The sequence below is a fragment of the Pseudophryne corroboree genome, chromosome 1 (assembly GCF_028390025.1).
Source record: "Pseudophryne corroboree isolate aPseCor3 chromosome 1, aPseCor3.hap2, whole genome shotgun sequence".
In the NCBI taxonomy this organism is placed as follows: Eukaryota; Metazoa; Chordata; class Amphibia; order Anura; family Myobatrachidae; genus Pseudophryne; species Pseudophryne corroboree.
Window position 1 is genome coordinate 299,420,416 of NC_086444.1, and position 27,472 is coordinate 299,447,887.

The 27,472-nt window shown below is 47.8% G+C and overlaps 1 protein-coding gene across 2 annotated transcripts in view; it reads left to right on the forward strand.

Moving 5' to 3' along the window:
* ACAD10 (acyl-CoA dehydrogenase family member 10) overlaps positions 1-27,472 on the forward strand; it is a 226,918-nt gene that overhangs the window by 57,385 nt on the left and 142,061 nt on the right. For both annotated transcript variants that reach the window (XM_063964392.1, XM_063964391.1), the window contains one exon: positions 16,625-16,817. In XM_063964392.1, coding sequence (XP_063820462.1) covers positions 16,631-16,817 — 187 coding nt within the window. In that variant the 5' untranslated portion in view covers positions 16,625-16,630. The remainder of the gene's footprint in view (positions 1-16,624; positions 16,818-27,472) is intronic.

The window sequence follows — 27,472 nt, forward strand, 5'->3', positions numbered from 1 at the left end:
ATAGGGGGAGGAGCCAGTGCACACCAGCTAGTCAGAAAGCTTTTACTTTTGTGCCCAGTCTCCTGCGGAGCCGCTATTCCCCATGGTCCTTACGGAGTTCCCAGCATCCACTACGGACTATGAGAAATAGAATTATCGGTAAGTAAATTCTTATTATTTATATGATATGTGTGTATATGTGTATTACAATATGTATATTCATATTACGATTTCTAATGAATGCTGAAGTAAAAGTATTCCTTGTCATGTGCTGGTTGCTCTGTTGATAAAGCTCTAGGTCGGCCGTGACGAGTTTGTCTCAGATCCTCACGAGGAGTCCGAGTGTTTATTCTTTTCCCCCCGAGGATAGAATACTGTGAAAGTCAACTCCTGGTCGGCACGGGGCCTTGTCACACAGGATCGTATACAGGAAGCTAAGTGATATTTTATTTATATGCTTTGAAGTTATTTGCATTACATGCGCATGGGGGAGTGCTTGTATTCGGAAAGGCATCCGATAGAATTACCCTAGAAAGAGAGGGGATTTTCTTATGTTGGTTCTTCTCTGTAACATTGCGGCAGGCTGCCGTGCGTATACAGGAGGAGTGGCCGGGGGAATGCTGAGGTGGACTCCGAGATACTGGAGTTTTTCCCTGTGACGGTGTACCGCTGTTTGGGGATGCCTCAGTTAAGTCACTCTCGGTGGATACCACTGGTAAGTCTACCTTCGTAGGTTAGATTCCTTCACAGCGGTTGGTGACGCATTCTTTTGTGGGATGCAGTCATTTTAACCAGTTCGATACAGTTTTTTTTTCCCTTTCTGTGCGGATAGTGGAAGGTGAAAAGGTAAGAGCTCTGCAGCCTTGTTAGGTTCACAGAAGAGGATATTGTCTTCTGTTTCTACCACATCCACCACATGTCGCTGGGTCTGTCTGGCTGGAGCCCACACCGATGGGAACTCGTCTAAGGCTCTTCCGTCAGTCCGGGAATGGACCTGGACCTGGGAGTTAATAATAGAATCCAAAGGGGGTCATACTGGAGTTTACAGATGATTCCCCTCACTGATTTTTCAAAAAGATCTTACCGATTCCCTCTGGAAGGGGAGGTAGTACGCGACGCCATACAGAGTTGCGCCAGGTTCAGGACTTTGTCCTGCTGTCCCTGTTAAACCAGGGAGCTCTGGCACGTAAAGGTAAAGGTAGAAAAAGGGTTTAAATGCGTTTTTCTCAGCATTTAGCCTACCTGGGTTGATATCCAGGTATGTCTTTCCCATTTCACCAGAGTTTTGGCAGTATAATGGTTTTCTTTCAATAGTAAGGGCCATTGTTATTTTGTACTGAGATGCTCTCCTGATCACGGCGAGGTCAAGAAACAAGTGGTTCACATCGTTGTTTCTCTCTGACTGTTCTTCAACACAGGGAATGGCTGTTGTTCCCAACGACGCGGATGCCGGAGGGGGTATCAGTGTAGATACTGAACGGTTGAGGTTCTGTGTTTTCCTGTGGAAAGAGGTCTAAGGATCCAGAGTCGGATCAGATTTGCAGTGACAATATGTTCCGTTAATGATGAAGATGAGTGCGGCATAAGAGGCCTGTTTGGTGAGCAGGTCAAATGCCAGAGTGGTTTTCACGGGACCAGTTGAAAATGTGGTCCGGGTCTCACCTGCACATGCACCGGAATATAATCCTAATGGCCAGGATATCGCTCCTGTGGTGTCTGCACAGTCTAACTTCCTAGAGGGACGAAGTTCGGGATCCAGGATTAGATCCTGGTGTCCATGCGTGCAGATCTCAGAGTCTGGTTAGCAGTCTCTCCAAGGGAAGTATTTCCAGAGGAAACGGTCAAGCTCGGAAGCTTGTCTGCAATAAGCTTTCTTGAATTAAGAGCTATTTTCAACGAACACATTCTTCGTGTTCTGCCTGTGTTAATTTTGTTGGACGACTTGACAGCAGTGGCATGAGTAAGCCGCTAGGGCGGAACACGGAGCAAGGCGGCAATGGCAGAAGTCGAAAAAGTTTTCCGCTGGGTGGAAGGATAGGAAAATGCTATAATAGCAGTCTTCGTCCCGGATGTAGACGACGGTGAAATTAATTTCCTCTGCAGACACGATCTCCATCCGGGAGAAATGCAGTCGTCATCGAGAAGTTTTCATAGAAGTGACAAGTCTTGAGGAGTGCCTCAATTGGACATGTTGGCACCTCGCCTCAACGAGAGACCTCAAGGATATTGTTCCAGGTCAGGGGACACTCAAGCTATGGCAGTGGACGCCCTTGTGACACCTTGGGTGTTTTCAGTCGGGTTATGTGTCCTCTCCGTTTTCACTCTTTCTGAAGGTGATAAACGTAAGAAGAACAAAGGTTCAGGCGATCCTCATTGTTCCGGTCTAGCCAAGGAGGGCTTGGTGTCCAGTTCTTCAAGATTTACTCATAGAAGATTCCTGGCCTCTCCCTCTACGTGAGGAACTGTTACAGCAAAGTTCCGGACGTGTATCAAGACTTACCGCAGCTGCGTTTGACGGCGTGGCGGTTGAACGCCATATCCTAGCCCGAAAGGGTATTCCCTATGAAGTTGTTTCCACACTTCTTCAGGGTAGAAAAGAAGTAACGGCAAAGGCCTTACCGCCGTATTTGGCGTAAGTATGTGTCTTGGTGTGCATCCAAGAAGGCTCCTACGGAAGGCTTTCAGCTGGGTCGTTCTTCTCCATTCTTGGCAAGCAGGTGTGGAGGCAGGCCTAAAGTTAGGCTCCATTTCAGTGCAGTTTTTGGCCTTATAAATTTAAAAAAAACAACAAAAAAAAGAGATTGGCCACCCTTCCGGAAGTTCAGATTTTCGTGAAAGGAATACTGCACATCCAACCTCCAATTGTGCCCCATTGGCACCGTGGGACCTTGACATGGTGTTGCGGTTTCTTGTGTCAGGAACCTTTATGGAAGGTTGGGTTAAAATTTCTCTCTTGGAGAGTGGTCATGCTATTGACCTTGGCGTCCGCAGGGCGGGTGTAGGAAGTAGCGGCTTTGTCTCACAAGTGCCCCTGTTTGATCCTCCATGTGGATAGAGCGGAATTGAGAACTCTGATAATAGTTCTGCCAAAAAGTGGTTTCTGTGTTTCGCAGAAACCATCCTATGTTGATCTCTGTGGTACTTAAGCATTGGCTGATTCAAAGTCTCTTGATGATGTCAGGGCTTTGATTATTTAAGGTGCCAATTTGGCTCTGATTGGGGAAACAGAGGTTCTGTTTGTCTGGTATGCTCCCAGCATGTTTGGGGCGCCTGCGGCTATGCAGTCTGTTACACGCTGGATCTATGATACTATTCGGCGTGCTCGTTCTACGGCTGCATTGCCGTTACCGAAGTCGGTGGAAACCTATTCTGCTAGGTAGGTGGGCTTTTCTTGGGAGGATGCCCGAGGAGTCTCGGCGGTTCAACTTTGCCGAGCGGCTACTTGGTCGGGTTCAAACACTTTGGCTAGGCTCTACAAGTTTGATACCCTGGCTGTTGGGGACCTCTTGTTTGCTCAATCGGTGCTGCAGAGTCGTCCGCACTATCCCGCCCAGTCTGGAGCTTTAGTATAAACCCCATGGTCCTTACGGAGTCCCCAGCATCCTCTAGGACGTATGAGAAAATAGGATTTTAATACCTACCGGTAAATCCTTTTCTCTTAGTCCGTAAAGGATGCTGGGCGCCCGTCCCATTGTGTACTGTATCTGCAGTTATTGGTTATGGTTACACTCTTGTGGTGTTTCTTTTTATGTCAGGCTGTTGCTGACGTTGTTCATGCCACGGCATGCGGTATCTTATTATTCGTTGGGTTGACACACAGGTTGTGTTACATGTTTTATCAGCAAGTGGCTGTGTATTTTTTCATACCGTTGGCTGGTGTTCTATTGAATGCCACGTTATGCGGTATGTTCGTGGTGTGAGCTGGTATGACACTCACCGTGTTTACACATTAAATTCTTTCCTCGAAATGTCCGTCTCTCTGGGCACAGTTTTCTAACTGAGGTCTGGAGGAGGGGCATAGAGGGAGGAGCCAGTTCACACCCATTCAAAGTCTTATAGTGTGCCCATGTCTCCTGTGGATCCCGTCTATACCCCATGGTCCTTATGGAGTCCCCAGCAACCTCTACGGACTAAGAGAAAAGGATTTACCGGTAGGTATTAAAATCCTATTATGTTTTCTCTAACGTCCTAGTGGATGCTGGGGACTCCGTAAGGACCATGGGGAATAGCAGGCTCCGCAGGAGACTGGGCACTCTAAAGAAAGATTTAGTACTATCTGGTGTGCACTGGCTCCTCCCTCTATGCCCCTCCTCCAGACCTCAGTTAGAATCTGTGCCCGGCCAGAGCTGGGTGCTCCTAGTGGGCTCTCCTGAGCTTGCTAGAAAAGAAAGTATTTTGTCAGGTTTTTTATTTTCAGAGAGCTTCTGCTGGCAACAGACTCTCTGCTACTTGGGACTGAGGGGAGAGAAGCAAACCTACTCACTGCAGCTAAGTTGCGCTTCTTAGGCTACTGGACACCATTAGCTCCAGAGGGATCGAACACAGGTACCTAACCTTGATCGTCCGTTCCCGGAGCCGCGCCGCCGTCCCCCTCGCAGAGCCAGAAGTACAGAAGCAGCAGAAGCAAGAAGACATCGAAATCGGCGGCAGAAGACTCCTGTCTTCACTTAAGGTAGCGCACAGCACTGCAGCTGTGCGCCATTGCTCCCACAGCACACCCGCACACTCCGGTCACTGTAGGGTGCAGGGCGCAGGGGGGGGCGCCCTGGGCAGCAATTAAGATACCTTTTGGCAAAATTATACATATATACAGTCAGGCACTGTATATATGTACGAGCCCCCGCCATTATTTTTACACAGAAACGGGACAAGCCCGCCGCTGAGGGGGCGGGGCCTTCTTCCTCAGCACTCACCAGCGCCATTTTCTCTCCACAGATCCGCTGAGAGAAGCTCCCCAGGCTCTCCCCTGCAATATAAGAGGGTAAAAAGAGAGGGTGGGCATATAAATTTGGTGCAAAAACAATATATACAGCAGCTACTGGGTTAACACTAAGTTACTGTGTGATTCCTGGGTCATATAGCGCTGGGGTGTGTGCTGGCATACTCTCTCTCTGTCTCTCCAAAGGGCCTTGTGGGGGAACTGTCTTCAAATAGAGCATCCCCTGTGTGTGTGGTGTGTCGGTACGTGTGTGTCGACATGTCTGAGGTAAAAGGCTCCCCTAAGGAGGAGATAGGGCAAATATGTGTGTGAGAGGGTGTCTCCGCCGACACCTGTTTGGATATGTGTAAGTGCTGAGGTGAATTTATTGCACAAAAGATTAGAGAACAGACAGGAAATCTACCCATGTCTGTCCCTATGTCACAGAGACCTTCAGAGTCTCACAATGCTCACTATCCAAAATAATAAACACTGATATCGACACAGAGTTTGACTCCAGTGTCGACTACGATAATGCAAAGTTACAGCCAAAATGGCTGAAAGGTATTCAATATATGATTATTGTAATAAAAGATGATTTGCATATCACTGATGACTCATTTGTCCCTGACACAAGGGTACACATGTTAAGGGGAAGAAAGCTGAGGTAAATTTCCCTCCTCTCATGAGGAAAAAGAGAATCTCCAGACAAGAGACTGCAGCTTCCCACAAAAAAATTCTCAGGCAGTATCCTTTCCCCACTAGGGCCAGGATGTGATGGGAATCTTCCCCTAGGGTGTCACGTTTGCACAGAAGGTAGCACTAGCTATTCTCAGGAATCCTGCAGATAGCGTGCACATTCTAGTACACTACTCAGACCGGCGATTGTGTCGGCATGGGTTTAGAGCGCAGTGGCAGCGTGGGCAGGTACCTTATCAGCAGAGATTGAGACCCTAGTATGCATATAGATATATATGTGTATGGGGTGAGCAAACAGCGCCAAAAAAATATATGCAGTGCACACAAGTTTTTCACAGTATGTCAGCTTAAAAATACCCCCAAAAAACAGTCTCTATATGCCACTCCCTAAAACATAAAGGGCGTCTGCTACCTCTTAAGTGGGTTCTGCACTAGTACGAGTGCAGGATAAAGATTAAAGTTGGAAGTAATGGATAAGATCTGAGCGACCAAAGGTGTCAGAAGATTAAAAAGGACTGCTATTTTAATTAAAAGAAGGGGGTTTATTTATGAACAGAAAGATGTTTTATATATAAAAAGACTTATAAAAAACACACAACTGGCCAAAACGGGGTTACAACATCCAAGGTGCTAAATACTAGCACGATGGGACCCTAGGCACATAACAATGAAAAAGCATCAGAATTAAACTGGCAAGAGAACAATTTAAAATTTACACGGAGCACATAAAAAGTTTGAAAACAAATTGAAAAGCATGGGGTTACTAAAAAATACAATTAAAATGTTAAAAATTAAAAACACGGAATTGATGAGGGATAAAAAAAGGTTTTAAATGCAATTATAATAATGGAGATGGATAGAAGTAGCTTAACTGAGGATTCAGTAGTATCAGGATTCACCCAACGCGTTTCGTCTGGTCTGACTTCATCAAGGGGTATCATGCATGTGGGACAGATCATCTATATATACCATTATGGGTCAGGAAGTGATTACTTACCTCACTTCCTGTAATTAACCTCACCAGGGGTTTAAGATCTAGTAATGTATATTCAATGTACTAATTGTATAGATGGATACTGGGACATGTAAAACGCCATGTTTGCGTTATAAAACTAATGTTGCAAAGTGGTAAAATTCTTAAAAGAAGTCTCTGGGTGCGGACTTCCGGTCCGGGACGTCTCTGACGTCATTTCCGGCCCACTTCCTGTGTCCGGGAGCCTTTTATATATATATATATATATATATATATATATATATATATATATATATATATATATGTGTATATATAGAGATATATATATATATTGAAGATGCTGTCTTAAGAGATAGGTGTGTATATATATATATATATATATATATATATATATATATATAAAACATGCCCAAAGAGACATGAGTATAGTGGGTCCTAGAGTCAAAGCTATGTCGATTTCTGCTTGACGTGTCCTGTAGAATAAGCAATGGAACAGCTAGTTCCCAGGGAAGTCCTCCCCGAACTCTGCAAAAATCCACCGCATGTCGCTGGAGCTCCACAGGCGGAGCTAGGCCCGGTGGGGGCACGCTTTCGTAAGTTCAGCCACAGGTGGGTTCACTCCCTATTAGATCCCTGGGCAATAGATGTTGTGTCTCCGGGATACAAGCTGGATTTGGAGAAGATGCCTCCTCACTGACGGCTTCCCCCTGCGAGAGGGTAACAGGGTTAACTGCAATTCACAAGTTGTATTTTCAACAGGTGGTGGTCAAGGTTCCCTTCCTTCGACAAGGAGGGGGTTATTATTCCACCAGGTTGTAGTCCCGAAACCGGAAGGTTCGGTCAGACCCATATTGAATTTAAAATCCCTGAACATATACCTGGAAAGGTTCAAGTGCAAGATGAAATCGCTAAGAGCGGTCATTGCAAGCCTAAAAAAGGGGGAGATTTTATGGTGTCTCAGGGCAAAAGGGATGCATACCTTCGTGTCCCCATTTATCCACCTATTCAGGCGTACCTCAGAATTGCGGTACAGAATTGTCATTACCAATTTCTGACGTGGCCGGTTGGTCTCTCCACGGCCTTGAGAATATTCACCAAGGTAATGGCGGAAATGATGGTGCTCCTGCGGAAGCAAGGTGTCACTATTATCACGTACTTGGACGATCTCCTCATAAAAGCGAGATCAAGAGAGCAGTTGCTGAACAGCGTATCGCTTTCTCCGAAAGTGAAACAGCAACACGGCTGGATGCTATATATTCCAAAGTCGCAGTTGTTTCTTACAGCTCATCTGCCTCTTCTAGGCATGATCCTAGACACAGAACAGAAAAAGGTTTATCTCCCCATAGAGAGAGCTCAGGAGCTCGTGACACTGGTCAGGAATCTATTAAAACTAAAACAGGTGTCAGTGCATCACTGCACTCGAGTCCTGGGAAGGAGGGTGGCATCATACGAGGCCATTCCCTTCGGCAGGTTCCATACCTTCCAATGGGACTTACTGGACAAGTGGTCCGGATCACATCTTCGGATGCATCGGTTAATCACCCTATCCCCCAGAGCAAGGGTGTCTCTCCTGTGGTGACTGCAGAGTGCTCACCTTATCGAAGGTCGCAGATTCGGCATTCAGGACTGGGTCCTGGTGACCACGGATGCAAGCCTCCGAGGGTGGGGGGCAGTCACACAGGGAAGAAATTTCCAAGGGCTGTGGTCAAGGCAGGAGACTTGCCTTCACATCAATATCCTGGAACTAAGGGCCATATACAACGCCCTAAGTCAAGCAGAGACCTGCTTCGCAACCAACCAGTTCTGATCCAGTCAGACAATATCACCGCAGTGGCTCATGTAAACCGCCAAGGCGGCACAAGGAGCAGGGTGGCGATGGTAGAAGCCACCAGAATTCTTCGCTGGGCGGAGAATCACGTAAGCACACTGTCAGCAGTGTTCATTCCGGGAGTGGACAACTGGGAAGCAGACTTCCTCAGCAGGCACGACCTCCACCCTGGAGAGTGGGGACTTCACCAAGAAGTCTTCACGCAGATTGCAAATCGACGGGAACTGCCACAGGTGGACATGATGGCGTCCCGCCTCGACAAAAAGCTAAAATGGTATTGCGCCAGGTCATGGGACCCTCAGGCGATAGCTGTGGACGCACTAGTAACACCGTGGGTGTTCCAGTCGGTCTATGTGTTTCCTCCTCTTCCTCTCATACCAAAGGTGCTGAGAATTGTAAGAAAAAGAGGAGTGAGAACAATACTCTTTGTTCTGAATTGGCCATGAAGGACTTGGTACCCGGAACTGCAAGAAATGCTCACAGAGGACCCATGGCCTCTGCCTCTCAGACAGGACCTGTTGCAACAAGGGCCCTGTCTGTTCCAAGACTTACCGCGGCTGCGTTTGATGGCATGGCGGTTGAACGCCGGATCCTAGCCGAAAAAGGCATTCCGGATGAAGTTATTCCTACGCTGATAAAGGCTAGGAAGGACGTGACAGCAAAGCATTATCACCGTATATGGCGAAAATATGTGCTTGGTGTGAGGCCAGGAAGGCCCTACAGAAGAATTCCAGCTGGGTCGATTCCTGCACTTCTTACAGTCAGGAGTGACTATGGGCCTAAAATTAGGGTCCATACAGGTCCAGATTTCGGCCCTATCCATTTTCTTTCAAAAAGAACTGGCTTCACTGCCTGAGGTTCAGACGTTTGTTAAGGGAGTGCTGCATATTCAGCGCCCTTTTGTGCCACCAGTGGCACTTTGGGATCTTAACGTGGTGTTGGGTTTCTTGAAATCCCACTGGTTTGAGCCACTTAAGACTGTGGAGCTAAAGTATCTCACGTGGAAAGTGGTCATGCTGTTGGCTTTAGCTTCGGCTAGGCGTGTGTCAGAATTGGCGACTTTGTCATGTAAAAGCCCCCATCTGGTTTTCCAGATGGACAGGGCAGAATTGCGGACTCGTCCGCAATTTCTGCAAAAGGTGGTGTCATCTTTTCATTTGAACCAACCTATTGCGGTGGAAGATTGTGACTTGGAAGATTCCAAGTTGCTTGACGTAGTCCGGGCTTTGAAGAATTATGTAACCAGAACGGCTGGGGTCAGGAAGACTGACTCGCTGTTTATCCTGTATGCATCCAACAAAGTGGGTGCTCCTGCTTCAAAGCAAGCTATTGCTCGCTGGATCTGTAACACGATTCAGCAGGCACATTCTGCGGCTGGATTGCCGCATCCAAAATCAGTGAAAGCCCATTCCACAAGGAAGGTGGGCTCTTCTTGGGCGGCTGCCCGAGGGGTCTCGGCATTACAGCTTTGCCGAGCTGCTACTTGGTCGGGTTCAAACACATTTGCAAAATTCTACAAGTTTGATACCCTGGCTGAGGAGGACCTTGTGTTTGCCCATTCGGTGCTGCAGAGTCATCCGCACTCTCCCGCCCGTTTGGGAGCTTTGGTATAATCCCCATGGTCCTTACGGAGTCCCCAGCATCCACTAGGACGTTAGAGAAAATAAGATTTTACTCACCGGTAAATCTATTTCTCGTAGTCCGTAGTGGATGCTGGGCGCCCGTCCCAAGTGCGGACTTCTTCTGCAATACTTGTATATAGTTATTGCTTAACTAAGGGTTATTTTATGGTTGCATCAGGTTTATCTGATGCTCTGTTGTTGTTCATACTGTTAACTGGGTAAGTTTATCACAAGTTATACGGTGTGATTGGTGTGGCTGGTATGAGTCTTACCCTGGATTCCAAAATCCTTTCCTTGTAATATCAGCTCTTCCGGGCACAGTTTCCTTAACTGAGGTCTGGAGGAGGGGCATAGAGGGAGGAGCCAGTGCACACCAGATAGTACTAAATCTTTCTTTAGAGTGCCCAGTCTCCTGCGGATCCCGCTATTCCCCATGGTCCTTACGGAGTCCCCAGCAACCACTACGGACTACGAGAAATAGATTTACCGGTGAGTAAAATCTTATTTCTCTAACGTCCTAGTGGATGCTGGGACTCCGTAAGGACCATGGGGAATAGCGGCTCCGCAGGAGACAGGGCACAAGAATAAAAGCTTTAGGATCAGGTGGTGTGCACTGGCTCCTCCCCCTATGACCCTCCTCCAAGCCTCAGTTAGATTTTTGTGCCCGAACGAGAAGAGTGCAGGCTAGGTGGCTCTCCTGAGCTGCTTAGAATAAAAGTTTAATTTAGGTTTTTTATTTTCAGTGAGTCCTGCTGGCAACAGGCTCACTGCATCGTGGGACTAAGGGGAGAAGAAGCGAACTCACCTGCGTGCAGAGTGGATTGGGCTTCTTAGGCTACTGGACATTAGCTCCAGAGGGACGATCACAGGTACAGCCTGGATGGGTCACCGGAGCCGCGCCGCCGTCCCCCTTACAGAGCCAGAAGAGACGAAGAGGTCCGGTGAAATCGGCGGCAGAAGACAATCCTGTCTTCAGACTAAGGTAGCGCACAGCACCGCAGCTGTGCGCCATTGCTCTCAGCACACTTCACACTCCGGTCACTGAGGGTGCAGGGCGCTTGGGGGGGAGCGCCCTGAGACGCAATATAAATGATAATTCCTTAGGTGACAAAAGAATACATCACATATAGCTCCTGGGCTATATGGATGTATTTTAACCCCTGCCATTTTTACACAAAAAAGCGGGAGATAAGGACGTCGTGAAGGGGCGGAGCCTATCTCCTCAGCACACAAGCGCCATTTTCCCTCACAGTTCCGCTGGAAGGACGGCTCCCTGACTCTCCCCTGCAGTCCTGCTTCAGAATCAGGGTAAAAAAGAGAAGGGGGGGCACTATTGGCAGCAAATGACAATATAAACAGCAGCTATAAGGGAATAACACTTATATAAGGTTATCCCTGTATATATATATAGCGCTGGGTGTGTGCTGGCAGACTCTCCCTCTGTCTCTCCAAAGGGCTCGTGGGGTCCTGTCCTCTATCAGAGCATTCCCGGTGTGTGTGCTGTGTGTCGGTACGTGTGTGTCGACATGTATGAGGAGGAAAATGATGTCGAGGCGGAGCAATTGCCTGCGTTAGTGATGTCACCCCTAGGGAGTCGACACCTGACTGGATGATCGTGTTCAAACAATTAAGTGATAATGTCAACACTTTGCAAAAAACTGTTGACGACATGAGACAGCCGGCAAATCAATTAGTGCCTGTCCAGGCGTCTCAGACACCGTCAGGGGCCCTAAAACGCCCGTTACCTCAGTGGGTCGACACAGACCCAGACACAGATACGGAGTCTAGTGTCGACGGTGATGAGTCGAACGTAATGTCCAGTAGGGCCACACGTTACATGATCACGGCAATGAAGGAAGCATTGCACATTTCTGACACTACAAATACCACTAAGAAGGGTATTATGTGGGGGGTGAAAAAACTACCAATAGTTTTTCCTGAGTCAGATGAATTGAATGAGGTATGTGATAAAGCGTGGTTTTCTCCCGACAAAAAACTGCTAATTTCTAATAAATTATTGGCACTATATCCTTTCCCATCAGAGGTTAGGACACGTTGGGAAACACCCCCTAGGGTAGATAAGGCGCTCACACGTTTATCTAAACAAGTAGCGTTACCGTCTCCTGATACGGCCACCCTCAAAGAACCAGCTGATAGAAGGCTGGAAAATATCCTAAAAAGTATATACACACATACTGGTGTTATACTGCGACCAGCAATCGCTTCAGCCTGGATGTGCAGTGCTGGAGTCGCGTGGTCGGATTCCCTGACTGAAAATATTGATACCCTGGATAGGGACAATATATTGTTAACTATAGAGCATTTGAAGGATGCATTACTATATATGCGTGATGCACAGAGGGATATTTGCACCCTGGCATCAAGAGTAAGTGCTATGTCCATCTCTGCCAGAAGAACGTTATGGACGCGTCAGTGGTCAGGGGATGCTGATTCCAAACGACATATGGAAGTATTGCCGTATAAAGGGGAGGAGTTATTTGGGGCTGGTCTTTCGGACCTGGTGGCCACGGCAACGGCTGGAAAGTCCACCTTCTTACCCCAGGTCACTTCACATCAACAGAAAAAGACACCGTCTTTTCAAACTCAGTCCTTTCGTTCCCATAAATACAAGCGAGCAAAAGGCCATTCCTTTCTGCCCCGGGGCAGAGGAAGGGGAAAAAGACTGCACCATGCAGCCGCTTCCCAGGATCAGAAGCCTTCCCCTGCTTCTGCCAAGTCTTCAGCATGACGCTGGGGCTTTACAAGCAGACTCAGACTTGGTGGGGGCCCGTCTCAAGAATTTCAACGCGCAGTGGGCTCACTCGCAAGTGGATCCCTGGATTCTACAGGTAGTATCGCAGGGGTACAAACTGGAATTCGAGGCGTTTCCCCCTCGCCGGTTCCTGAAGTCTGCTCTGCCAAAGTCTCCCTCCGACAGGGAGGCAGTTCTGGAAGCCATTCACAAGCTGTATTCCCAGCAGGTGATAATCAAGGTACCCCTCCTACAACAAGGAAAGGGGTATTATTCCACGCTGTTTGTGGTACCGAAGCCGGACGGCTCGGTGAGACCAATTTTAAATCTGAAATCCTTGAACACTTACATAAAAAGGTTCAAATTCAAGATGGAATCACTCAGAGCGGTGATAGCGAACCTGGAAGAAGGGGACTATATGGTGTCTCTGGACATCAAAGATGCTTATCTCCACGTCCCAATCTACCCTTCTCACCAAGGGTATCTCAGGTTTGTAGTACAAGACTGTCATTATCAGTTTCAGACGCTGCCGTTTGGGTTGTCCACGGCACCTCGGGTCTTTACCAAGGTAATGGCCGAAATGATGATTCTTCTTCGAAGAAAAGGCGTATTAATTATCCCTTACTTGGACGATCTCCTGATAAGGGCAAGGTCCAGGGAACAGTTAGAAGTCGGAGTAGCACTATCTCAGATAGTGTTACGTCAGCACGGGTGGATCCTAAATATTCCAAAATCGCAGCTGATTCCAACGACACGTCTGCTGTTCCTAGGAATGATTCTGGACACAGTCCAGAAGAAGGTTTTTCTCCCGGAGGAGAAGGCCAAGGAGTTATCCGAGCTAGTCAGGAACCTCCTAAAACCAGCCCAGGTGTCAGTGCATCAGTGCACGAGGGTCCTGGGAAAAATGGTGGCTTCTTACGAAGCAATTCCATTTGGAAGATTCCATGCAAGAACGTTTCAGTGGGATCTACTGGACAAATGGTCCGGTTCGCATCTTCAGATGCAGCAGCGGATAACCCTGTCACCAAAGACAAGGGTGTCTCTCCTGTGGTGGTTGCAGAGTGCTCATCTTCTAGAGGGCCGCAGATTCGGCATTCAGGATTGGATCCTGGTGACCACGGATGCAAGCCTGAGAGGCTGGGGAGCAGTCACACAGGGAAAAAACTTCCAGGGCTTGTGGTCAAGCATGGAAACATCTCTTCATATAAACATTCTGGAACTACGGGCCATTTACAATGCCCTAAGTCAAGCGAAACCCCTGCTTCAGGGTCAGGCGGTATTGATCCAATCGGACAACATCACGTCAGTCGCCCACGTAAACAGACAGGGCGGCACGAGAAGCAGGAGGGCAATGGCAGAGGCTGCAAGGATTCTTCGCTGGGCGGAAAATCATGTGATAGCTCTGTCAGCAGTGTTCATTCCGGGAGTGGACAACTGGGAAGCAGACTTCCTCAGCAGACACGACCTTCACCCGGGAGAGTGGGGACTTCACCCAGAAGTCTTCCACCTGATTGTAAACCGTTGGGAAAAACCAAAGGTGGACATGATGGCGTCACGTCTAAACAAAAAATTAGACAGATATTGCGCCAGGTCAAGGGACCCTCAGGCAATAGCGGTGGACGCTCTGGTGACACCGTGGGTGTACCAGTCAGTGTATGTGTTCCCTCCTCTGCCTCTCATACCAAAAGTACTGAGAATCATAAGAAGGAGAGGAGTAAGAACGATACTCGTGGTTCCGGATTGGCCAATAAGGACTTGGTACCCGGAACTTCAGGAGATGCTCACGGAAGACCCGTGGCCTCTACCTCTAAGAAAGGACCTGCTCCAGCAGGGGCCTTGTCTGTTCCAAGACTTACCGCGGCTGCGTTTGACGGCATGGCGGTTGAACGCCGGATCCTAAAGGAAAAAGGCATTCCAGATGAAGTCATCCCTACCCTGGTCAAAGCCAGGAAGGATGTAACCGCAAAACATTATCACCGCATTTGGCGAAAATATGTTGCGTGGTGTGAGGCCAAGAAGGCCCCTACAGAGGAATTTCAACTGGGTCGTTTCCTCCATTTCCTGCAAACAGGACTGTCTATGGGCCTAAAATTAGGGTCCATTAAGGTTCAAATTTCGGCCCTGTCGATTTTCTTCCAGAAAGAACTGGCTTCAGTGCCTGAAGTTCAGACATTTGTAAAAGGGGTACTGCATATACAACCTCCTTTTGTGCCTCCAGTGGCACCTTGGGATCTCAATGTTGTTTTGAGGTTCCTTAAGTCACATTGGTTTGAACCACTCACCACTGTGGACTTAAAATATCTCACATGGAAGGTGACGATGCTGTTAGCCCTGGCTTCAGCCAGGCGTGTGTCAGAATTGGCGGCTTTATCATATAAAAGCCCTTACTTAATTTTTCATTCTGACAGGGCAGAATTGAGGACTCGTCCTCAATTTCTCCCTAAGGTGGTTTCTGCTTTTCACATGAACCAACCTATTGTGGTGCCTGCGGCTACTAGGGACTTGGAGGACTCCAAGTTACTTGACGTTGTCAGGGCCCTGAAAATATATGTTTCCAGGACGGCTGGAGTCAGAAAGTCTGACTCGCTGTTTATCCTGTATGCACCCAACAAGCTGGGTGCTCCTGCTTCTAAGCAGACTATTGCTCGTTGGATTTGTAGTACAATTCAGCTTGCACATTCTGTGGCAGGCCTGCCACAGCCTAAATCTGTAAAAGCCCATTCCACAAGGAAAGTGGGCTCATCTTGGGCGGCTGCCCGAGGGGTCTCGGCTTTACAACTTTGCCGAGCAGCTACTTGGTCAGGGGCAAACACGTTTGCTAAATTCTACAAATTTGATACCCTGGCTGAGGAGGACCTGGAGTTCTCTCATTCGGTGCTGCAGAGTCATCCGCACTCTCCCGCCCGTTTGGGAGCTTTGGTATAATCCCCATGGTCCTTACGGAGTCCCAGCATCCACTAGGACGTCAGAGAAAATAAGATTTTACTTACCGATAAATCTATTTCTCGTAGTCCGTAGTGGATGCTGGGCGCCCATCCCAAGTGCGGATTGTCTGCAATACTTGTACATAGTTATTGTTAACAAAATCGGGTTATTGTTGTTGTGAGCCATCTTTTCAGAGGCTCCTTCGTTGTTATCATACTGTTAACTGGGTTCAGATCACGAGTTGTACGGTGTGATTGGTGTGGCTGGTATGAGTCTTACCCGGGATTCAATATCCTTCCTTATTATGTACGCTCGTCCGGGCACAGTATCCTAACTGAGGCTTGGAGGAGGGTCATAGGGGGAGGAGCCAGTGCACACCACCTGATCCTAAAGCTTTTATTCTTGTGCCCTGTCTCCTGCGGAGCCGCTATTCCCCATGGTCCTTACGGAGTCCCAGCATCCACTACGGACTACGAGAAATAGATTTATCGGTAAGTAAAATCTTATTTTTTTATACACATAGGGCCAGATGTGATGGCTTGTGAGACGGCCGGAGTTCGGAGACTCCGGCTGAACTCGTACGTTTATTTTAAAGCAGCAAACGTTTACAAGGCAAAACCTGGTTGGTTTTGACTTGTAAATGTTTTCTGCTTTAAAAAAACATACGAGTTTAACCGGAGTCTCGGAGCTCCGACCGTCTCGTAAGCCATAACATCCGGCCCATAGTCTGAAGGTAATTTTTTACCATATTTTTAGTAATTTTGTGTATGAAACAAAGTTTGTGTACAGTGAACCAGCAGAAATCAAAAGGTGTTACTTTCTCAGTCACACTCAAAATATTTTTTATTGCAGATATGGGAGACTTAACCTGTACTAGTTTTTTCCAAATAAAATGATGATAAAAACTCAAATTATCTTCTTTTTATAGGTGACAATGCTGATAACCAGAGTATTTCAAGCCTCATATTTAAGACCTTCCAAAGCAGCTTCAGTTTGGAGACACTGTCTATTTACACAGCGGAGCTCAATAAGATGGAGTCACGCTGCAAGCTGTGCATATAAGGCCGTCATTTTTGATATGGGTGGTGTCCTTCTTCCATCACCCTACAAACTGGCTAATGGTGAGTGTTGATTACAGGGAGGGTGAATATTCTCTTTTGTGTATAAAAATGCAATATGTACTACCAAGTCATTCATACTCACTTATCTTTTGCTAAATTGATGTTATCCTTGTACCATCCCCACCTGTCTCAATATAATAATATAATATAATCACCTTGCGTTCGGCTGTGCGAATGGAATCTTCGCTAAATCCATCGCCCAGCACCGATCCTCTTTGTACCCGTACGACGCGCCTGCACATTGCGGTGCATACACATGCACAGTTTTGCCATTTTTTTACCTGATCGCTGCACTGCGAAAATCGTCAGCGAGCGACCAACTTGGAATGACTCCCAAAGTCCTGTGTCGTTTGAACGTAGATCGGTATCCTAAATAGTGCAGCCTAGGAAATCTTCAATCAAATTGTTTTTACACAGACCTACTGGGAAGACATCCTAGTTTGCATTAGTAAAAACCCAATTTGATACAGCATCCTCTTCCGTCTTTCACATCTGTAGGCTAAAACTAGTTTAGCTTATCACACAACAGGAGATTCTGAAAAGTACAAACTTTCTTTTCTCAGAAACCTTAGTTTATGTTTCAAAGAAGATGTTTGTCCACCAAAAGGCTTGCTAATCGACACGTATCATATAAATACACTTTGTGCAGCTCAGTGGTGCACATGGGAGACAGTTAAAATGCTGGCTGTTGGGATACCGGCTTTCAGGACACCGACACTGAAATATCGACAGTGCCAACAGCTGGAATCCTGGCGCACCAGGGTTATTCCCGCTCGTGGGTGTCCACGATATCCTTAGAGTGGGAATAGATTCTGTGGCAACCGCAGCAAGCCACCGAACCTGCAAGGGGACTCTTAGTGCTCTCCCCGCTGCCAGCATTTTGGCGGGTGGAATGCCGCTGTCGGGATATTGACAGCCGGCATTCCGCCCGCCGGTTTAACGTATGTAACCCCTGCACATTTACGTAAAATATTTTTTTTTGCACTTTCGGCGCTTAGCACTGTCCACACACTTACGCATAGCACCTCTAACATTTGAATTTGGCGCCTTGTTCCTTTTAAAAATGGCACTGTAGCACAGGGGTTAACCCCTGCAGTGCCATGGCCACCATTAAACATGTGGGCCGGGGGAATCCGGCCACATAAGGTTTCTTTTACTTTGAGTACAGCCATTTAGATTATAAGCTTTAGCAAGCATTTTCCTCTATTCTCCAATGTACAATTCCTATGGGGTATATTCAATAAAAGTCGGATCCATTCCGACATGCAGTTGTCGGAATGGATCTGACAACCCCTATTCAATGGATGGCCGCTGCTGTCAGCGGCTGCGAAATGCGCTGACAGCAGCGGCCAGGAGTGTAGATGGCGGCGGGCGTCAGCGGGACGGCGGCGGGGGTAAGCTGGGCAGTGGGGGGAGCTGAGATTGGTGGCCGGCGGGGGGAGGCACTGCAGGGAGAGAGACAGGCAAAACCCTGAATGGATCCAACAACCCCTATTCAAATCTCATCTCAATTCGACTTTTAAAAAGTCGAATTGAGATGAGGGACCCAGAGGAGGAGAGGGAGGGAGCCGCGGGGAGACCAGCGGGGACAGTCTGCGGGCAGACGGAGGAGATCAGCACTACAGTAGCGCTGTAGGAGGATGTCACACAGCCGCCAGACCTCACGGCAGTGTCCACCCGGCTCCAGCAAGCGTGACGTCACTTGCTGGAGCCAGGTGGACGCTGCCGTGAGCAGCGCAGCTGTGAGACATCCTGCTGCAGCACTGTGCTGTAGCGCTGATCTCACCTGTATGCCCGCGGCTGTCCCCCGTTTCCCTGCGGCTCCCCCTCCTCTCCTCCTCTGGGTCCCACATCTCAGTCCGACATTTTTTTATGTCGGACTGAGATGGTCGAAAAGTGGGCCAAAACCTGTCGGTTTTGGCCCTGTTTTCAACACAAGCACGTGGAGCGGCAGCTATTCCGCCGATCCACGTGCTTTTCGACAAGTCGAATTCCTTGACTTGTCGAAAAATTTTGGGTTTGATTGGATAGGTTGAATCACGATTCGACCTTAAAAAGTCGAAAACTGCCGCGCCGTCATTTCGACAGACGGCAGTTTCGACTTCAATTGAATATACCCCTTAGCCTGATTTCAACAATGCCGGTCCGACTTTTTTTAAAGTCGGATCGGCATTGTCGAAAAACGGGGCAAAAACCTGTCGGAAAAACTGCAAATTACTTGAATAGGTCAAATCCAGATTCGACCTAAAAAGGTCGGCAAAAGCCGTTTTTCCGATTTGTCGGATCAATTGAATAGACCCCTAAATTGGGTTTTCTAAACAACGGTTATTAACAATACCTGTTTGATAAAGCCCCTTATCATGACCTTGGAATTTCAGCAATTATCTGTATCCATTTTCTTTAGGATATTTGTTCAGTTATCATTCTGCTTCTGTTGACTGAAATATATAATCCTGAGTAGTTATTGTAGAATATTCTGTAAAGTGTTTCTGATTTTCACACAAATGTCCTTGCTTAATTATTCAAGAAATCCTGTGAACATTGAAATGTAGGAAAGGAGCAGTGTCGAAAGACCCGTCTCTTTCCAGCAACGACTCTCGTGTAGCCGATGTGTTAGCCGCTGCTGGTCAGAGAGGTATCTTTGAAGCACTTTAGGAAGACCACAAGAAGTACTGGCGCCAGGATACAGAGTAACTGAATGTGGTATTGGCAGAATGCAATGCACAAAATAAAACAACTGAGAGAAAAAAAGAATGCGATTTTTTTTTTTTTTTTATGTAAAAGTAAATGTACACTAGGTGATAATCACTACAATAAGTAATGAACAGTAACAAGACATTGACCACACTAATAAATGAGACCAGAAAAAGATAAATATAACAAATACATGGAGTTAATAAAATAATAATGTAATAGGGGATGTGAAAAAATGTCCTATTAATAGATATCGTGATGAACAAAACAAATGGATAATGGTGAGTTGGTTTGTAAATGACTGAGCATGGCTACATCTGTATGTAAATATGAAAGCATATTCATAGATAAACAGAATTATCTACAACAGTTCTGCATAAGAAACATTGAAAACATAAAATACAGGGAAATAAAAACATTGTCAAAGATATACACTGCTAAAAAAAAATAAAGGGAACACTTAAACAACACAATGTAACTCCAAGTCAATCACACTTCTGTGAAATCAAACTGTCCACTTAGGAAGCAACACTGATTGACAATCAATTTTACATGCTGTTGTGCAAATGGAATAGACAACAGGTGGAAATTATAGGCAATTAGCAAGACACCCCAATAAAGGAGTTGTTCTGCAGGTGGTGACCACAGACCACTTCTCAGCTCATATGCTTTCTGGCTGATGTTTTGGTCACTTTTGAAAGCTGGCGGGGCTTTCACTCTAGTGGTAGCATGAGACGGAGTCTACAACCCACACAAGTGGCTCAGGTAGTGCAGCTCATCCAGGATGGCACATCAATGCGAGCTGTGGCAAGATGGTTTGCTGTGTCTGTCAGCGTAGTGTCCAGAGCATGTAGGCGCTACCAGGAGACAGGCCAGTACATCAGGAGACATGGAGGAGGCCGTAGGAGGGCAACAACCCAGCAGCAGGACCGCTACCTCCGCCTTTGTGCAAGGAGGAACAGGAGGAGCACTGCCAGAGCCCTGCAAAATGACCTCCAGCAAGCCACAAATGTACATATGTCTACTCAAACGATCAGAAACAGACTCCATGAGGGTGGTATGAGGGCCCGACGTCCACAGGTGGGGGTTGAGCTTACAGCCCAACACCGTGCAGGACGTTTGGCATTTGCGAGAGAACACCAAGATTGGCAAATTCGCCACTGGTGCCCTGTGCTCTTCACAGATGAAAGCAGGTTCTCACTGAGCACATGTGACAGACGTGACAGAGTCTGGAGATGCCAAGGAGAACGTTCTGCTGCCTGCAACATCCTCCAGCATGACCGGTTTGGCAGTGGGTCAGTAATGGTGTGGGGTGGCATTTCTTTGGGGTCAGCACAGCCCTCCATGTGCTCGCCAGAGGTAGCCTGACTGCCATTGGGTATCAAGATGAGATCCTCAGACCCCTTGTGAGACCATATGCTGGTGCGGTTGGCCCTGGGTTCCTCCTAATGCAAGACAATGCTAGACCTCATGTGGCTGGAGTGTGTCAGCAGTTCCAGCAAGACGAAGGCATTGATGCTATGGACTGGCCCGCCCGTTCCCCAGACCTGAATCCAATTGATCACATCTGGGTCATCATGTCTCGCTCCTTCCACCAACGCCACGTTGCACCACAGACTGTCCAGGAGTTGGCGGATGCTTTAGTCCAGGTCTGGGAGGAGATCCCTCAGGAGACCATCCGCCACCTCATCAGGAGCATGCCCAGGCGTTGTAGGGAGGTCATACAGGCACGTGGAGGCCACACACACTACTGAGCCTCATTTTGACTTGTTTTAAGGACATTACATCAAAGTTGGATCAGCCTGTAGTGTGTTTTTCCACTTTAATTTTGAGTGTGACTCCAAATCCAGACCTCCATGGGTTAATAAATTTGATTTACATTGATAATTTCTCTAACGTCCTAAGTGGATGCTGGGGACTCCGTAAGGACCATGGGGAATAGCGGCTCCGCAGGAGACTGGGCACAAAAGTAAAGCTTTAGAACTACCTGGTGTGCACTGGCTCCTCCCCCTATGACCCTCCTCCAAGCCTCAGTTAGATTTTTGTGCCCGAACGAGAAGGGTGCACACTAGGTGGCTCTCCTGAGCTGCTTAGTGAAAAGTTTAGTTTTAGGTTTTTTATGTTCAGTGAGACCTGCTGGCAACAGGCTCACTGCATCGAGGGACTAAGGGGAAAAGAAGCGAACTCACCTGCGTGCAGAGTGGATTGGGCTTCTTAGGCTACTGGACATTAGCTCCAGAGGGACCGATCACAGGCCCAGCCATGGATAGGTCCCAGAGCCGCGCCGCCGGCCCCCTTACAGAGCCAGAAGACAGAAGAGGTCCGGAAAATCGGCGGCAGAAGACGCCCTGTCTTCAACAAGGTAGCGCACAGCACTGCAGCTGTGCGCCATTGCTCTCAGCACACTTCACACTCCGGTCACTGAGGGTGCAGGGCGCTGGGGGGGGGGCGCCCTGAGACGCAATAAAAACACCTTGGATGGCAAAACAAATGCATCACATATAGCTCCTGGGCTATATGGATGAATTTAACCCCTGCCAGAATACACAGAAAAACGGGAGATAAGGCCGCCGAGAAGGGGGCGGAGCCTATCTCCTCAGCACACTGGCGCCATTTTCCCTCACAGCTCCGTTGGAGGGAAGCTCCCTGGCTCTCCCCTGCAGTCACTACACTACAGAAAGGGTTAAAAAAGAGAGGGGGGCACTAATTACGCGCAGTATTAAAAATACAGCAGCTATAAGGGGAAAAACACTTATATAAGGTTATCTCTGTATATATATAGCGCTCTGGTGTGTGCTGGCAAACTCTCCCTCTGTCTCCCCAAAGGGCTAGTGGGGTCCTGTCCTCTATCAGAGCATTCCCTGTGTGTGTGCTGTGTGTCGGTATGTTTGTGTCGACATGTATGAGGAGAAAAATGATGTGGAGACGGAGCAGATTGCCTGTAATAGTGATGTCACCCCCTAGGGGGTCGACACCTGAGTGGATGAACTGTTGGAAGGCATTACGTAACAGTGTCAGCTCTGTATAAAAGACAGTGGTTGACATGAGACAGCCGGCTACTCAGCTTGTGCCTGTCCAGACGTCTCATAGGCCGTCAGGGGCTCTAAAGCGCCCGTTACCTCAGATGGCAGATATAGACGCCGACACGGATACTGACTCCAGTGTCGACGGTGAAGAGACAAATGTGACTTCCAGTAGGGCCACACGTTACATGATTGAGGCAATGAAAAATGTTTTACACATTTCTGATAATACGAGTACCACCAAAAAGGGGTATTATGTTCGGTGAGGAAAAACTACCTGTAGTTTTCCTGAATCTGAGAAATTAAATGAGGTGTGTGATGATGCGTGGGTTTCCCCCGATAGCAACTGATAATTTCTAAAATGTTATTGGCATTATATCCTTTCCCGCCAGAGGTTAGGGTGCGTTGGGAAACACCCCCTAGGGTGGATAAAGCGCTCACACGCTTGTAAGAACAAGGGCTCTACCCTCTCCTGAGATGGCCGCCCTTAAGGATCCTGCTGATAGAAAGCAGGAGGGTATCCTAAAATGTATTTACACACATACTGGTGTTATACTGCGACCAGCAATCGCCTCAGCCTGGATGTGCAGTGCTGGGTTGGCGTGGTCGGATTCCCTGACTAAAAATATTGATACCCTAGATAGGGACAGTATATTATTGCCTATAGAGCATTTAAAAGATGCATTTCTATATATGCGTGATACACAGCGGAATATTTGCCGACTGGCATCAAGTCTAAGTGCGTTGTCCATTTCTGCCAGTAGAGGGTTATGGACACGACAGTGGTCAGGTGATGCGGATTCCAAACGGCATTTGGAAGTATTGCCTTATTAAGGGGAGGAGTTATTTGGGGTCGGTCTTTCAGACCTGGTGGCCACGGCAACAGCTGGGAAATCCACGTTGTACCCCAGGTCGCCTCTCAACATAAGAAGACGCCGTATTATCAGGCGCAGTCTTTTCGTGGGCAAGCGGGCAAAAGGTTCCTCATTTCTGCCCCGTGACAGAGGGAGAGGAAAAAGGCTGCAGAAATCAGCCAGTTCCCAGGAACAGAAACCCTCTCCCGCCTCTGCCAAGCCCTCAATATGACGCTGGGGCTTTACAAGCAGAATCAGGCACGGTGGGGGCCCGTCTCAATGAATTTCAGCGCGCAGTGGGCTCACTCGCAAGTAGACCCCTGGATCCTTCAGGTGATATCTCAGGGGTACAAATTGGAATTAGAGACGTCTCCCCCTCGCCGTTTCCTAAAGTCGGCTTTAACGATGTCTCCTTCTGACAGGGAGGCAGTTTTGGAAGCCATTCACAAGCTGTATTCCCAGCAGGTGATAATCAAGGTACCCCTCCTGCAACAGTGAACGGGGTATTATTCCACACTGTTGTGGTACCGAAGCCGGACGGTTCGGTGAGACCGATTCTAAATCTAAAATCTTGAACACTTACATACGGAGGTTCAAATTCAAGATTGAGTCACTCAGAGCAGTGATTGCGAACCTGGAAGAAGGGGACTACATGATGTCTCGGGACATCAAGGATGCTTACCTTCATGTCCCAATTTACCCTTCTCACCAAGGGTACCTCAGGTTTATGGTACAGAACTGTCACTATCAGTTTCAGACGCTGCCGTATGGATGGTCCACGGCACCCCGGGTCTTTACCAAGGTAATGGCCGAAATGATGATACTCCTTCGAAGGAAGGGAATTTTAGTTATCCCTTACTTGGACGATTCCCTGATAAGGGTAAGATCCAGGGAACAGTTGGAGGTCGGTGTAGCACTATCTCAGGTAGTGTTGCGGCAGCACGATTGGATTCTCAATATTCCAAAATCGCAGCTGATTCCGACGACTCGTCTTCTGTTCTTAGGGATGATCCTGGACACAGTCCAGAAAAAGAGGTGTTTCTCCCGGAGGAGAAAGTCAGGGAGTTATCCGAGCTAGTCGGGAACCTCCTATAACCGAACCAAGTCTCAGTACATCAATGAAATGGTTCTGGGAAAAATGGTGGCTTCCTACGAAGCAATCCCATTTGGCAGATTCCACGCAAGAACTTTCCAGTGGGACCTGCTGGACAAATGGTCCGGGTCGCATCTTCAGATGCATCAGCAGATAACCCTGTCACCAAGCACAAGGGTGTCTCTCCTGTGGTGGTTGCAGAGTGCTCATCTTCTAGAGGGCCGCACATTCAGGACTGGGTCCTGGTGACCACGGATGCCAGCCTGCGAGGCTGGGGAGCAGTCACACAGGGAAGGAATTTCCAGAGCTTATGGTCAAGCCTGGAGACATCACTTCACATAAATATCCTGAAGCTAAGGGCCATTTACAATGCTCTAAGCTCAGCAAGACCTCTGCTTCAAGGTCACCCGGAGTTGATCCATTCGGACAACGTCACGGCAGTCACCCACGTAAACAGACAGGGTGACACAAGAAGCAGGAGGGCAATGGCAGAAGCTGCAAGGATTCTTCGCTGGGCGGAAAATCATGTGATAGCACTGTCAGCAGTATTCATTCCGGGAGTGGACAACTGGGAAGCAGACTTCCTCAGCAGACACGACCTCCACCCGGGAGAGTGGGGACTTCACCCAGAAGTCTTCCACATGTTTATAAAACTCGACAAGTATTGCGCCAGGTCAAGGGACCCTCAGGCAATAGCTGTAGACGCTCTGGTAACACAGTGGGTGTACCAGTCAGTGTATGTGTTCCCTCCTCTGCCTCTCATACCCAAGGTACTGAGAATTATAAGATGGAGAGGAGTAAGCACTATATTCGTGGCTCCGGATTGGCCAAGAAGGACTTGGTAACCGGAACTTCAAGAGATGCTCACGGAGGATCCGTGGCCTCTACCTCTAAGAAGGGACCTGCTCCAGCAAGGACCCTGTCTGTTCCAAGACTTACCGCGGCTGCGTTTGACGGCATGGCGGTTGAACGCCGGATCCTGAAGGAGAAAGGCATTCCGAATGAAGTCATTCCTATCCTGATCAAAGCCAGGAAAGATATAACCGCAAAACATTATCACCGCATTTGGCGAAAATATGTTGCGTGGTGCGAGGCCAGTAAGGCCCCGACGGAGGAATTTTCAACTAGGTCGATTCCTACATTTCCTGCAAACAGGAGTGTCTATGGGCCTGAAATGGGGGTCCATTAAGGTTCAAGTTTCGGCCCTGTCAATTTTCTTCCAAAAAGAACTAGCTTCAGTCCCTGAAGTTCAGACGTTTGTGAAAGGAGTACTGTATATACAGCCTCCTTTTGTGCCTCCAGTGGCACATTGGGATCTAAATGTAGTTTTTGGGTTCCAAAAGTCACATTGGTTTGAACCACTTAAATATGTGGAGTTAAAATATCTCACATGGAAAGTGGTCATGCTGTTGGCCCCGGCCTGGGCCAGGTGCGTGTCAGAATTGGCGGCTTTATCCTGTAAAAGCCCTCATCTGATTTTCCATTCGGACAGGGCGGAATTGAGGACTTGTCCTCAGTTTCTCCCTAAGGTGGTTTTCAGCGTTTCACCTGAATCAACCTATTGTGGTGCCTGCGGCTACTAGGGACTTGGAGGACTCCCAAGTTGCTAGACGTTGTCAGAGCCCTGGACATATAGGTTTCCAGGATGGCTGGAGTCAGAAAATCTGACTCGTTGTTTATTCTGTATGCACCCAACAAGCTGGGTGCTCCTGCTTCTAAGCAGACTATTGCTCGTTGGATTTGTAGTACAATTCAGCTTGCACATTCTGTGGCAGGCCTGCCACAGCCAAAATCTGTAAAAGCCCATTCCACAAGGAAGGTGGGCTCATCTTGGGCGGCTGCCCGAGGGGTCTCGGCTTTACAACTTTGCAGAGCAGCTACTTGGTCAGGAGCAAATACGTTTGTAAAATTCTACAAATTTGATACCCTGGCTGAGGAGGACCTGGAGTTCTCTCATTTGGTGCTGCAGAGTCATCCGCACTCTCCCGCCCGTTTGGGAGCTTTGGTATAATCCCCATGGTCCTTACGGAGTCCCCAGCATCCACTTAGGACGTTAGAGAAAATAAGAATTTACTTACCGATAATTCTATTTCTCGTAGTCCGTAGTGGATGCTGGGCGCCCATCCCAAGTGCGGATTGTCTGCAATACTGGTACATAGTTATTGTTACCAAAAAATCGGGTTATTGCTGTAGTGAGCCATCTTTTCTAGAGGCTCCTCTGCTATCATGCTGTTAACTGGGTTTAGATCACAAGTTATATGGTGTGATTGGTGTGGCTGGTATGAGTCTTACCCGGGATTCAAAATCCTTCCTTATTGTGTACGCTCGTCCGGGCACAGTATCCTAACTGAGGCTTGGAGGAGGGTCATAGGGGGAGGAGCCAGTGCACACCAGGTAGTTCTAAAGCTTTACTTTTGTGCCCAGTCTCCTGCGGAGCCGCTATTCCCCATGGTCCTTACGGAGTCCCCAGCATCCACTACGGACTACGAGAAATAGAATTATCGGTAAGTAAATTCTTATTTTTTGTGTGATTTTGTTGTCAGCACATTCAACTTTGTAAAGAACAAAGTATTTAATAAGAATATTTCATTCATTCAGATCTAGGATGTGTTATTTTAGTGTGCCCTTTATTTTTTTGAGCAGTGTACTATCAGCCACAGGGTTCCAAAAACTAAGTTCAGATCGTAAGTTCAAGGTAATAAATTTTTGTTATGAAGGCTTTGTTATGAAGGCTATGGAGTCTCTGCCGTATAAAGGTGGTGTTTTGTTTGGTGAGGGCCTCGCGGACCTGGTATCTACAGCTACCGCGGGTAAGTCATCTTTTCTACCGCACAACAAAAGAAAATGCCTCTTTATCAGATGCAGTCCTTTCGGTCTAATAAATTCAAAAAAGGACGAGAGTCCTCCTTCTTTGCTGCTAGAGGTAGGGGAAGGGGAAAAAAGTCGCTGGCTGTGGCAAGCTCCCGAGAGCAGAAGTCCTCCCCGGCCCCT